General features: G+C 37.7%; 1 protein-coding gene across 1 annotated transcript in view; it reads left to right on the top strand.

The window, feature by feature from the left end:
• Positions 1-326: 326 nt before the first annotated feature.
• PHTF2 (putative homeodomain transcription factor 2) overlaps positions 327-14,732 on the top strand; it is a 115,368-nt gene continuing 100,962 nt past the window's right edge. Inside the window, exon 1 of the mRNA XM_007944747.2 lies at positions 327-371. Coding sequence (XP_007942938.1) covers positions 327-371 — 45 coding nt within the window. The remainder of the gene's footprint in view (positions 372-14,732) is intronic.

A 14,732-nucleotide genomic window follows, 5' to 3' on the forward strand; every position in this document is an offset into this window, starting at 1 on the left:
TGAACTAGGGAATTCTGAAATTTATTTAAAAGACATTTTTAAAAACAACCTATTTTATAAGAAAAGTCAAGAGTTATATTCATGCAGAAAGAACTTTCTTTTATTATGGCAACTGATTTGTGTTTACTTAGGAGAACCTGTTGCTAAAATAGTAATGAGGAAGGGTGTAATATAAGTATAGTCATACACCCCTTGCTCTGCAAGTAAGCAGAGTACTATGTATGCAACTTGCTCAGTCTGCTTTGGGAAGGTGGAAGTAAAGTTGTTTGTATGTTTTTCTTTCTTGCACAGCCTAAAATGACTAATGTGTGATTTCAGTGGAATAAATGGCGTCCAAAGTCACAGATGCTATCGTCTGGTATCAAAAGAAGGTAAGGTGGTCAAAGCTTTTAATTTTTAAAATGTTTTTGTTCTAAAAATGTCTCTTTATTTTGTGCTATAGATCACTATCATATTAACTAAAATTATGACAAAATAAATTTTAGGATTTTTTTAATAGAAAGGGAAGATTATTTTGGTTTTCCTTGTGCTAATTTTATTTCTAAATAAATTAGAAAAATGATGTTTAGAAATATATTCTTTGGTTTTTATTCTTACATTGTCAAAATAGCTACATTAATATTGTCAATTATAAATAAACCAAATCTCTAGGATTATGGATATAATGAGTGTTTTGTAAAAGTATTAAGATTTTTCTTGGTTTAATTTCTGTTAATTTTTATAACTTTTATGTTAAGAGAAGCTATAGTTTTTAATCTGTTTCTTATAAGTTAAGCTCCAACTTTTCAGTAAAATAAGCATTTGACACTGTTTAGATTTTCCAAATTTAAATAAAATTGTTTGATGTTTTAGGATTGATTTTTCACAACTATTAAGCTAACTGTGCCATCTTATACATTTAAAAATAAAATTCATTGATGTAATTCTTTTCCTTATAAAGTCTATAAGAATTAATGTCTCTTTTTGAAAACAGTACCTTGTTTACTTGTGAGAAGTGGTGTTTTCATTCTCAAAAATGTATGTTGTTGTATGTAGTATCTTAGATTTTTAGTGTTTATAGTGAGTTATGTTTGTTTTCATATTCTAAAACATTTTGATGTCTTATTCTTGATGTCGCTCTTAACAAAATATATATTTAAGGCTTTTTCTATATGGGGTAAAAACAGACAATTTTAAAATTTAGTTGAATTGAAAATAATTGGTAATTAGAACATTTTAAAGATTAGACAAACCTAAGAATACAATTAGCCTTTTGAAGTTTCATCTGTTTTCTGAGTAGAGTATGTCACAGATACACAATGTCACATTTTTCATATAAAGTACTTAGTTGGAATTATGGTGCTGACCATCCCACTAATTCAGTCTTTTGTGGTTCTGTATTATTGTCACATTTATTTTTTATTATAATCAACTTAAAAAGCAGTCTGCTTTGCTAAAGAAAACTCTGAATTAGAGAAACAAAAAAAAATCTTTATGTAAATCTTTGAAAGTTTATTTTGAACTTTGAGAGTTAGTAATGTTTATTAAACATTTTCTGTATTTCACTTTTTATGTCATACATTTCAGACTTCACTGATGAGCATTTATAGAACATGCTGGGTTAGACAACTTTTCTCGATAGGAAGTCTCAACTCACGCATCACACTCACATTCTGTTAGCATGGTGACCACCTCTCATCTAAAAGTCATTTACCTAGTACCTTTGCATATGTGCAACCAAAAATTATTCCGCACAAGTGTAACAGATGTCACAAAATATAGCAAATGCAATTTTATATTTAATCTTGGAGGAGTTGCCAGAACTTTTAATCAGATCTCATTAGCCCTGGGTTTTTTGTTTTAAATTTTTTTTCTTGAATAATTTTAAAGATTAATTTTTTTTGTTGTTGTTGTTATGTGCCATTGAGTGGGACCTTGGGTTTCCGAGGCAGTGTCATTACGGAAGTAGATTGCCTAACCTTTCTTCCGAGGAGCGGCTGGTTAGAATTGCAAAAAAATAGCAGCTGCTAGTACTACTTTTCCCTATTCTTATCTTCCTTATAGCTCAGTGGTTCTCAAACCAAAGTTCTACCACCGTGCATCCTTTCTAGGGAATTTCAGGGACTGGAGTTAGAAATGTGGACGTGAAGCTTTGGTTTTCATAATTACTTTGGGGGAACACTGGCATTTGTGAAAAGAAGTCAGAGGTACTAAATGTGATTCAGTGCTCTAATCCAGAGTTGGCAAACTTTTTCTGTAAGGTAAATAGTAAATATTTAGGCTTCCAGAGTCATAAGGTATCTGTCGAAACTACCCAACTCATGGTATTTCAAAGAAGTAACTTGCCCATGGTCACAAAGATGGTTAACCTCAGCTTTCAACTCTAAAAACCTGTGCTGTTATTTACCTTTAAGAGTATCTTTCCCACATCAGTCAGGAGTCTTTTGCAAGATAAATCCAACTCAAACTATCTTCAGCAAAAGACAGGAGATTTATTGGCTTTCACAGCAGCTAAACCCTGGGATAGGTCAGTGATGCAGTTTTTATCTTCAGGATAAAATCCCAAGAACAGAGCACCAGCAGATGTATCTGTCTGCCTCTTTTTCTCTCTCTCTTTTCTAGACTTAAGGGGCTCTGGTGGCATAGTGGGTAAGACACTTGGCTGCTAACCAAAAGGTCAGCAGTTCAAACCCACCAGCTGCTCCATGAGAAGAAGGTCTCACGGAAGGCAATCTTCTTCTGTAAAGATTTACAGCCTTGGAAACCAGTGGAGGTCACTGTGAGTCAGAATCAACTTGATGGCAGTGAGCTTTTTTTTTTTTTTTTTTTTAAGAGATAAATTATTTTCCTGGAACTATATTCTCATATGTCCTATTAAATGTTTACCATAATTTTAAAAGTACTGTGCTTTATGGTGTGGTTTGCTTGAAAGAGTACTGTGCTTGGCGTCAAGACCTGCATTTGATTTTGTGACACTTAACCAGCTTGTAGTTTTGAACATGTTACTTAGTCTCTCTGAACCTCAGTTTCTTCTTTTGTCAACTGAGGCTAATAATGCTTCCCCTATGTACCTCATCCGGGAGCTCTGGTAGCGTAGTGGCTAAGGCACTTGACTGCTAACCAGAAGGCTGGTGGTTCAAACCCACTAGCCACTCCTTGGAAGGAAGGTTGGGCAATCCTACTTCTGTAGTGATACTGCCTTGGAAACCCAAGGAGGGGTCGCTATGAGTCAGGGCTGACTCGACGGCACATAACAATAACAACAACAAATGTACCTCATCCAGGAGCTCTGGTGGCACAGTGATTAAAGCACTTGGATGCTAGCCAAAAGGCCAGCAGTTTGAATCCACAAGTCACTCCGCAGGAGAAAGATGTAGCAATCTGCTTCCATAAAGATTTACAGCCTCAGAAACCCTATGTGGCAGTTCTACTCAGTCTTAGGGTTGACTTAGTGGCAGTGGATTTTTTCTTTGTTTTGTGTACCTCACAGAATTGTGAGGATGTAAATCAGCTTTAAATATGATTTAAAAAAAATTTTTTTTAAACTGGTTTATGAATTGTTTAATAAATATAATTAATAAAAGTATGAATCTTACAGCATAATATAATAAGTGAGAAGTTAAAGTGGTTCCTGGTACCCAATAGCTTCCCTAATGACTATGTCTGTGCTGCACATACTGCTTCCATCTGACCAAATAAGTGAGTATGTGACTGAGGCAACCAGAGAAGGTACCTCACTGTTGTGGTTACCTAGTGCCACTCTGACAAGAATATACCACAAATGGGATGGCTTGAATAAACAGGAGTTTATTCTCTTACAATTTGGGAGGCTAGAAATCTGAGTTCCAAGTGCCAGGCTCTAGGGGCTGTGTGAAAGCCCCTCGACCTTGGGCTTCAGCTCTGCCTCTTGCTCCCAGCCCACTGAAGCTAGAGGCATCTCTTCACTCAGGCAACTACTGGCTGCTGAGGCTAACAAGTCCAAGGTCAACAAATAAAATGGCACAGTCCCGATGTTACCAGACCACATGGCAGGCCATTAATTCAAGCCCATTTTAAGTCCCACGGTCGGCAGAGCATGGCAGGCTGCTGAACAACGAACGACACAGCTACATGCAGGGTCCAAGTGTGCCATAAGCTAGAGACCATTTCCAAAGCTGCTTGTTATGTACAGGAAGCAGACCACATACCGAAAACAGCTACTCAACTGCTTGTGGTAGATCCCACCATGGAGTTGACTTCCAGTCTCATCATGGGGAATAACTAGCACCAGCTGCCCAGCCACTCAGCCAAGCCCAGCCAAGCTGACACACAAACAAAACCACCACACTCAGCTTCTTGGCCATACTGATCAGTCCAGGTATGTCCAGATGACCGAAGCTATCCTTTTACAAACTTTGTAAATATTAGAGCTGGTGGAAAAGACCTCTTGCTGGTATAAGTGATAGAGGTCTAGAGCAGCCTCCAGATGTGTTACCACAACATGGAGAAAATTGTGGACAAGAGAAGACAATGAGAGACAGCACCAGAGAGGGCCAGGAATTGAGAGGGGAGGGGTACAGGCCAGCATGGTGCTCTGATCCCTGGAGTCAGTGTACACTGAGATTAGCTTTACCTTTGATTTCTGGCCATGTCAGCAATAAATTCCACATTTTGCTAATGCTGGTTTGAGTTGAGTCTTTACTTGGAAAAGAAAAGAATGCTGACAAATGCCGGGAGGTTGTGTATACGTTATGTATGTATATATGTTGTGTATGTGTGTATGTTGTGTGTATTTTTTAAAAAATTTTACTGAAATATATGCAATTGCATAGATTATAATTGTTCAGTTTGAAGAATTTTTACAAACTGAACACTTGTGTAAACCTAGACTCAGATCAAGAATGTTATCAGCTTGCAAAAAACTCTTATGCTTTCTTTTAATCACAGCCCATCCTGTGTTCCCTCCTTAAGGGGAACCACTATATGAGGCAGTATATCTCATTGGTTAACAAGATCACAGGTTATTTTTTTTATTGGAAAGTGAGAATTTGAATCCTTGTTTTTGAAAGTCTGTATGATTTTGGATAAGTTACTTCTCTGAATTTTACTTTCTCCAAGTGTGTAATGGGGTTATAGTATCATCCTTTATATTTATGTATATATTGTATTAACTGACTTGGTACATGTAAAGTGCTACCATTGTACTCTACACACAGTAAAACAAAAAGCCAAACCCATTGAGTTGATTAGCAAACCTTATAGGACAGAGTAGAATTTCCCCATGGGGTTTCCAAGACTTTAAATCTTTGTATAAGCAGACTGCCACATCTTTCTACTGTGGAGCAGCTGATGGATTTGAACTGCCGACCTTTCAGTAAAAGTCCAGTGCTTAACCATTGTGCCACCAGGGCTCCTCCACACACAGTAAGGCTTCAGTAAGTGATAACTGTTTCTGTATTTATTATTATTATTATTTCCCCAAACTTATCAGAATACTTTATTTCATGATAAAGGTGGATTTTCTGGTATCTTCCTTTAAAGAAAGTTCTTTTAATTTTGAGTCTTTTCCAAAGTTCTTTAACATTACAAATGGAATAAAAAGACAAATTTCTAATATTTTCTTGGTTTGTGATAATTAATTATGACATTGATCTGTAATACATTGTGATTTATCTGTCTTCTTCTGTTGCGAATTTCCAGTTTTACAGCTTTATCATGATTTGTTGTTTAATCAGTAGAATTGTAGGTAAATTAATTACATTGCTCTAAAGCAAAATCTGAGGGAAAGATTCTCCTTGAGTTAAAATTCAAGTACTACATTGAACTAACTTTGGTGATAGCTCTTTCAGTGATTCAGAAACCTTCATTAGGGTTGGGTTGGGTTGGGTGTTTTTGTTTTTTTTTTGCCTGGGGCTATCACTGTTAGAAATTGCCTTGTGTTAGTATCTAACTTCTCCTACAGTGCTAAAGTGGCAGGGAGGCAGCATCTTCTGACCTCTTCTGATTTCACAGAGGAAGACAGAATTACCATCATCATCAGCCCAAGGTCTGTTCTTATGAGACCAGACATGCCACCACCCTCCAGCCCTCTTACCAACCTTGATACCAACTGTCCCTCCTGCACCACCCATCACCTCTTTGCTGGGTTCAGTAATTCACTGCAGTGGCCGCGCAGAACTCACAGATTATGGGGATTATTAGGGAAGCTGTTGTTGTTGTTGTTATGTGCCGTAGAGTCAGACCTGACTCATAGCGACCCCTCCTTGGGTTTCCGAGGCAGTATCACTACGGAAGTAGATTGCCCCATCTTCCTTCCGAGGAGTGGCTGGTGGGTTTGAACCGCCAGCCTTCTGGTTAGCAGTCAAGTGCCTTAGCCACTATGCTACCAGAGCTCCCATTAGGGAAGCAATAGGCTACAATTCAAGTTCAGGAATGCACTCAGCCTCTCTCAGCCAGCAGTCTCTCTCAGTCTCTCTCTCTCAGCAGCATGTCTCTTTCAGCAGTGTCTCTCTCTCAGGTGGCAATCAGATATTCCTTCTGCCTCTAGGAGGGCTCCTTTTGAGCCTGGCAGAGTAGCAAAACCAACCAATCCCAACATCAGAGTTCTATAACGCTGAGAGAGCAAACTTTCCCAGATTACTTTGTGCTGCCCCAGGTGGATGACTTTTAATAAGCAGCTACTCAATTACTCACAGCAAAGTGGGAGTTACAAAGGCTATGGCTGGAAAAGGTGTACCATGTAATTTACTACACCACACATGGGAATCATAGATATGTAGAGAGGTAAAGGTACTTTAGAAACTAACCTTTTAAGATTTTTATTTTGGGAATCTCTAGGTAGTGCTCTACTACAAGCTGAAAGGTTGATGGTTTGTACCCACCCAGAATCACCTCAGGAGACAAGCCAGGTGATCTGCTTCCAAAAGGTCATGGTCTTGGAAGCCCTCTGGCACAGTTCTAGTTTACACACATGAGGTCGCCAAGAGTTGTAATCGGCTCGATGGCAGTGAGTTTGGTTTTTGGTTTTTATTTTATAGATGAAGAAACTGAGACACTGAGAGTTATGAGGATTCCAGGTTGTTTTGTTTTCTTACCTAGTTTAGAGATCATGTCAACTGTACCAGGAGTTACAGAGTTTCACTGTTTGAACTAATAGTACCTTTACTTAACAGAGATAGTAAACTCAATTCCCATGGGTAGAGAAAATGGAAAAAATAGGCAAAAAAATACCTTGTAGTGTACCCTAGTAATAGCTTTCTGGGCTGCTGCACAACTAATGTTTATAAACACCAAAGGGATCTCTATGCAGTACTCCTGGGTATAAAAGTATAGGTTCTTTAAAAAGAAAAGAAAATATAAATTTCTTTATTTTTAAGGTTTTTGAGACATTTTTTATATCATGTTCAAACACTGAGATTATATAAACACCCAAATGCCTAATATTTATTATATATTTGTCCTTTTCAGAAGTTCAGTATTTGGTAATAGGGTGTTTTTTATTTTGCCAATACTTTGATATATCAGAACTAAAAGTTTCTATATGCTGCGTAACTTCTCTGAGATGCTACATATACTCATTTATTAATTCACTATTTGGGTAAATGGAATAGTTAGTCCATTAAAAGGACTCAGTTGCCTACTGCACTAGCTAGAAGGATGCCTAAAAATTGAAGTAGTTGTTTACACAGGTATGAGGAGATCCAAGAAACAATGTTCTTTGAAAAGAGTTGAAGTTTTTAATGAATAAAGCTATTCATATCTGTTGGGATTTGGGGAGAAAAATATTTTATGACATACTGGAAAATTAGTCTCTAACCTTTTTTTCATTTTCTGATGAATAGGTTTAAAATAGAGATGTTAGTCTAGGATATAATGTTGGCCAATTATATTCCAAATATCTTGCAGTCAGTTTATATTTAACCATGGTAACAAACATACTGGTAAAATAAGTTGTTAGGTTGCCATTGGCAGCCTAAAAGTAGACAAATACACCACCTCTGAAAGACCTGTGAGTGTCTAAAACACTGTTATTAACCTGCTGTATGTGTCAGAGTAGAATTGCACAACAGTTTTCAAGGCTGTCACCTTCAGAAACACATCACCAGGCCTTTCTTCCAAGATATCTCTGGGTGGGTTCAAACCACCAATATATTGGTTAATGGTTTTAACCATTTGTGCCACCCAGGGACTGTGGGGAAAAGTATCTAACCTAAAATGTTTTCCACTCAAACTTTTGCCCAAAATTAATATACTTATTAGCATACATTTTAACTGGTCATTTAAAAGTGAAATCTTGCTTTGGTTTGCTTTCTGTCTTTGGGTGTCTTGTTTCCCACTCCCTATGATAGGATTACAATTACCTAGTTACTTAGTTTACCTAGTTTGAGCAAAAGGGGATTGCTGCGTAGCTCTAAACAGGTAAAAGTATAGAAAGAAAAAGTTAGTAAGGTGACCTTACTAAATTGAATTTTTCTAGAGCTTTGGGGAATCAGATGAGATCTTTAGTTCCAATCTCAAAATGATAGGCAGCTGTATATATTGTAAATTACTGCTTATTTGTCCACTGTGACACTTTAGTGTGTAGTTTATTTTTATTTACTGGCAGAAAACAGGAGGTAACTAATAACTAGGTGGAGCCTCATTACATTGACTTCACATAGGGAAAAATTCAATACATTTAGTTTTTCCAGTACTGGTTGACATTTAAGATTAAGGACTTTTATTAGCAAGATTTTCTCTCTCTTCAAAAAATAATGACCTGATAGAATTTGCACCTATCTACGTTTAAGTACATTCAAGGTGGGCCTGCTGTATATAAGCTACTGAGTAATTGTCTTCAGGCACCTCTACATCACGGAGGACCCAAAATGTAAACAAATAACTGGAATACTTTATGTTAAGTGCTATAATAGAATCATCTTTAAAGTGCTATGGGAACTCCATAAAGCTCCCTCCAAATTTATGCTGTCATCTCCTAAATATTTCTCAGATCCCCTGTGATCTCCCTTCATTGTTCCTTCATTCTTGTTCCAGTGAAATATTTTTTTCTTATAGCTACCCGAGTGACTTATTTTAAACAAAAATTTGACCTCAGCTGTTAAATGAAAAGTCTGCAGTTCCAACTCCTCAGCTGGGAGAAAGATGAGGCAATCTGCTTCTGTAAAGATTACAGCCTTGGAAACCTGATAGGGCAGTTCTGCTCTGTCTGACAGGGTAGCTGTGAGTGAGAATCGACAATAGGTACTTAGCTATTTAAAACACTCTGCGAAGGCTTCCTCTCACATGTGGTACAAACTGCAAGTTTCTCTACAAGGCCTTTAAGGATTTCGCTGATCTAATTCTAATTAGCTTTCTAGCCTTATCTGTTACTCCTCCCTTCCTTTAACTTTATTTAGTCTCAAACTCCATCCTTCCAAAAAATACAGCTATTTGAAGTCTCTAGTACTGTTTTTCACCTTTAAAATCCCTACTCCCACCCCTTTTTTAAACTCATTTCTAATTAGTTTGATTTGATCCTGATACTCAAAGTTTTACATATTGTGTAATCCCGTGAAGGCTGGATTAGATGTCTCCTGTATGATATTAGTGTTAGTAGAATAAATGGATTTTGTGGTTAAATAACTGGGGATTATTGAATGAGAGAAAGGTAAATGAATCTTATGATTGACTGCAGAGTTATGCAGTATGAATAATGTGCAGTGTGACTGTTTAAGAGGCAGATGGAGAAGGCACTATTTCCTATTTTATTTGACTTAATTTTCCTCCGTAAGGATTCATGGAATGTGATACTTATGGGTAACTAAGTTGCATGAAAGAGTATGGTACAGAGGACAGGACATGGCACTGGAAGTGAGAATGTGAGTTTGTGCCCCTGAATGCTAGGTGAGGACTCTTTGTAAAACCTCAGTTGTCTAATCAATAAAAGAGATTAGTACTGGTCTGTACAGTGTTAAGATTGCAACTAGTTTGCAAAGTACTTGACTAATACTAATTAATGTTTTAACACACTGACCTCTAGATAAATGGTCCATTATAAATTCAACAAATGCTGTAAATGATTTCTTCCTCTGCACAGTTTTTCCTGATCCTACATCCAAAGAAACCAAACCAAACTCACTGCTATCAAGTCGGAACCGACTCATAGTCACACCCCCTCCTTGGGTTTCTGAGGCAGTATCTCTATGGAAGTAGATTGCCCAATCTTCTTTCTGAGGAGTGGCTGGTGGTTTTGAACCACCAGCCTTCTGGTTAGCAGTCAGATGCCTTAGGCACTATGCCACCAGAGCTCCTTCTGATCCTACATGTTGTTGTTGTTATGTGCCGTTAAGTTGGACCTGACTCATAGCGACCCCTCCTTGGGTTTCCGAGGTGGTATCACTACAGAAGTAGATTGCCCAACCTTCCTTCCGAGGAGTGGCTGGTGGGTTTGAACCGCCAGCCTTCTGGTTAGCCGTCAAATGCCTTAGGCACTACGCTACCAGAGCTCCTACATAGTGAAGATTAAATGTACAACGTCTCTCACCCTACTTGTGATCATCCTTAATAGCAGTTCTGGAACCCCCTGGACTCTTGCAGTTACAAACTATTTCTTGATGACACTAGTTCAGGTTCCTTAGATTCTAATTCTGGGAAATCTGCAGTAAGCACCCAGGAGCAATTTATCTTAACTGTTCTCCATTTTAATTTTATCCTATGTAGATTAGTAGAAAGAAGCCAAACAAATTAATGTACTTGATTTTGATTAATTCAAATCTGCTTCATGGCCTCATTTTTTTTCTCAAATGGTTGCATGAGCATCAGTAATGTTCTATGTATTCTTCTTAAAATACAAAGGTATTTAAATAGCCAAGATATCGTAATCATCTTGGCATTTAAATTGCTTTAAAAATATGATACAGTTTTCATGCTATTTATATTAAACTGTTAGAAATATGTAAACAAAGAAGGTACTGTAATCTTGACTCATATTATGTACACGTGGTTTAGTCGGAGTTCTGTTTTGGAATAATAAAGCAGAGTATGTCCAATGATGAATAGTAAAGGAATGCAAATAATGTGCGTTTATTCCTTCCTTGCCTCATGTGGCTGTATGAAGGAAGAGGAAGCATTAGGAATTCATGGAGATGACACAGTAACTAACATTGAGCTCTTAAGTGTCTGATACTATTGTTAGCTCAATGCGTATTAGCACATGTAATCCTCATACTAAACCTGTGACTGTTAATTTTACATTCTTTTAGGGATGAGGGAGATAGACTCATTTAAGAATTTTATATGTTCCTATTTGCCTTCTTAACAGACCCTGACACCTTCCCAGCTGACAGGGCAGCCCATGGAGTGTTGATAGAGGCAGAAGTAGTGATGGTTAGGAGTTAAATGCCGCCCTTTACAGACACCTTTATTGATCACAGCCAAGTCAAAAGAACTGAACTAAAAAAACTAATCTCACTGCCATTGAGTTGTTTCCAACTCATAGCAACCCCCATTGGGTTTCCGACTCTGTAAATCTTTGTGAAAGTAGATTGCCCCATCGCCCTTCCACGGAGTGGCTGGTGGGTGTGCACCGCTGACCTTCCAGTGAGCAGTCAAGTACCTTATCCATTACACCACCAGAGCTTCATAGGGTGGCTTTTATGTAAGAATGTAAATAGTATTAGTGGGCTGGGTTTCAATTCCTGTATTCTTCTACTTAATGTTTAACCTAGTACAACCTCAGTTTTCACAACTGTAAAGTAGGGACAGCAGTAATATCAACTTCATAGTGTTGTGAGGATTAATTAATACATATAAAGTGTCTGGCACATGATAAATAATAGATGCTAACTATTTATTGTTATTATTATTATTATTAAACTGCCTCAACTGGCAAGGGAATAGATCCCATAGACTCTAGTATCTTCCAATTCTAGAGGTTGGACTCTTCCTCCAAGGTGGAGGGGGCCCCTTCAGACTATGTAGTAGTGTCCTGAGATTATGTCAGAGTGTTGCCCTGTCAGGCACCTCTGCTGTTATCATCTTTGATAGCTTTAAAAAAAAATTCTTTTAATAAATACTAGGAGCTCTGGTGGCATAGTGCCTAAGGCATTTGACTGCTAACCAGGAGGCTGGCAGTTTAAACCCACCAGCCGCTCCTCAGAAGGAAGATTGGGCAATATACTTCCATAGAGATACTGCTTCGGAAACCCAAGGAGGGGACCTAATATCAATACCTTTTTACTTTCACGTTGCCCATAATTTTTATGCATATTATTTCTCAAGCAAAACTTCTGATCCAAACATTGTTACTGTATGATTTCCTGAGTTGAGGCATTGGTGAAATAACACTAAAAAGTGATAAACTTTCTCAAAAACCTCTTTGTACTATTGTTGTTTTTATGTGCCATCGAGTCGGCCCCGACTCATAGCGACCCCTCCTTGGGTTTCCAAGGCAGTATCACTACGGAAGTAGGATTGCCCAACCTTCCTTCCGAAGAGCGGCTGGTGGGTTTGAACCGCCAGCCTTCTGGTTAGCAGTCAAGTGCTTTAGCCACTATGCTACCAGAGCTCCTCCTTTGTACTATACTAAATGAGAAAGGCCAAAGAAGTTTGATTGAAGTTATGCAGTTAGTTAATGATGGAGCTAGGGTTTAAATCCCGGAATTCAGTTCTGTGCTTTCATCACTTTTAATTAGTAAACAGTTTTTAAAATAATTTCTACTCTAATGATTGAAATAGTGTTTATCAGAAAATCCGAATAATTATTAATTATGTAGTATTAAAATTTATGATACTTGATTTTCAAAACTATAACACTCGGGAATTAATGAGTTTATTAAGTGGAACTTTAGTTTTTGAGCTTTTGTTTGATTGCTAAAGTAAGGTAAATTTGAATTATTTTCACGTTACAATTAAAAGTAACAATTCGTGACTCAAGACTAGGTGAAATAGAAGAGCAGAAGTTAAATGATCTCTGCAAGGATGACTCCTTCAGAACAGTTATTAGTCAAACAGTACCTTGATTAATAAATCTATTGAGAACATATGGTCATGTACCAGCAAGTTGGAAAATAAACAGCCTTCGTAAATTATGCAGAGTGGTGTTGGTTTGCTAACAGCAATGTTCTCATTAAAGTTGGACCAGGAAAAAAGGCCACTGTGTTCTTTTTCTCTGCACATGTAAACTATGCCGACAGCAGACAGCCAAGACTTAGAAAGGAAAGGCAAACTAGACCTGTGTTCGTCCCTTAAGCAGCAGAAGTTCTAGAAACTCTTCTCTAGAGTTCTGTTGTTAATTTTATTCAGCTTTATTAGCCATCCTTCTCTTGTTTCTTCTGTTCATCTGCCATTTGGAATGGAGAGAGAATGTAATTGCCTCAGTTTGAGTCATGTGTCTAGTTTTGGATCATTCAGCTATGGCCAGGGAGGGGTCACGGTTAGATTGCATAGACTTGACCCTAGAGACTCCCCATCAGAGTATAGCAGGCTTTTAGTCCTTAATGCTTGGTGATTGATTTACTCATTTCCCTTAAGTCTGAGCAAGAGATGGGTGTTGAAACAACTACGTACTTGTTTTTTAATCCCTAAATGAAGGATTTACTTATTAAAGATGGGGGTTTGGCACTTGGTGGATTTTGTGTGGTCTCTAAAATCACACTGTGTCTAAAAGCGCTCACTAGCTATGAAGGTTAACTTTTTTGAGGACCGAAAGAAAACTGAGGGGAGGAGTCAGAAGAGACAGTCAGTGGCTTCTTAATCTTTGAATATGGCTCAACCCATACTGGTTACTACAGAGGCCAAAAGAGCTGATGATGGCCTTCTCTTGTGGGTTTCTTCCAGAACTTGGAGTTCTCCCAGTTCTGCTAGGGAGCTCTCGGTCAGACTCCTCCCTCATTTCCTTTCCTCTGTGAACCAGTTGAATCCCTGCCATCACCACCTAACACAGTTGAAGTTCATCCTTCTGTCACAAGAGTCTCATATGGAAAGTTGTTGTTTTCTTGGATAATTGGAGTTTTTTAGTTTTTTAATCCATTCTTTTCTGCTGTACTAGGATGGATAGATGGATGGATGGATCTGTTTATCTGCCCTTTTAGAGCAGCAGAGTTTATTATTATTATTATTATTATTAAAACTTTTTAGCAAAAGTTTCTATTATACATCTTACGGGAAAAGCCTCACTTATAATCATAATGAAACTTCATTACATTGATTTTGAGCAATAATGGTTATGACTATGCTATTGCATGAATATGGCCATAATTTACTTATTAAACCATTCCTCTGTTTATAAATAGCATTTATAGTTTTTTTAATGCATTTTATTGAAATGTAATTTCTGTACCGTGAAATACACAAAGCTAAAGTGGCATGCCATGACCAACAAAGAAAGTTTCCCTCCATATATAAACCTTTCCTTGACCCTCCACAACAATGAACTAATACTATATTTGTCCTCCTGTGATTGACTTACTTCACTCAGCATAATGTCCTCCAAGTTCATCCATAGTGTGCGGTGTTTTGCAGACTCTACCTTATTCTTTGGTGCTGCATAGCATTCCAGTGTGTGTATTACCATAATTTCATCATCCACTCTTCTGCTGATGGACACATAGGTTGTTTCCATCTTTTTGCTATTGTAAATAGTGCTGTGATGAACATGAGTGTGCATATATCTGTTCCTATCCTGGCTCTCACCTCTCTAGGATATATACCTAGTAATGGGATTGCTGGGTCAAATGGTATCTCCAATTCCAACTTTCTAAGGAATCGCCATATTGCTTTCCACAGTGGTTGTGTCA

The sequence above is a fragment of the Orycteropus afer genome, unplaced genomic scaffold (genome assembly GCF_000298275.1).
Source record: "Orycteropus afer afer isolate SDZICR_OR568_19922 unplaced genomic scaffold, OryAfe1.0 scaffold00007, whole genome shotgun sequence".
Classification (NCBI taxonomy): domain Eukaryota; kingdom Metazoa; phylum Chordata; class Mammalia; order Tubulidentata; family Orycteropodidae; genus Orycteropus; species Orycteropus afer.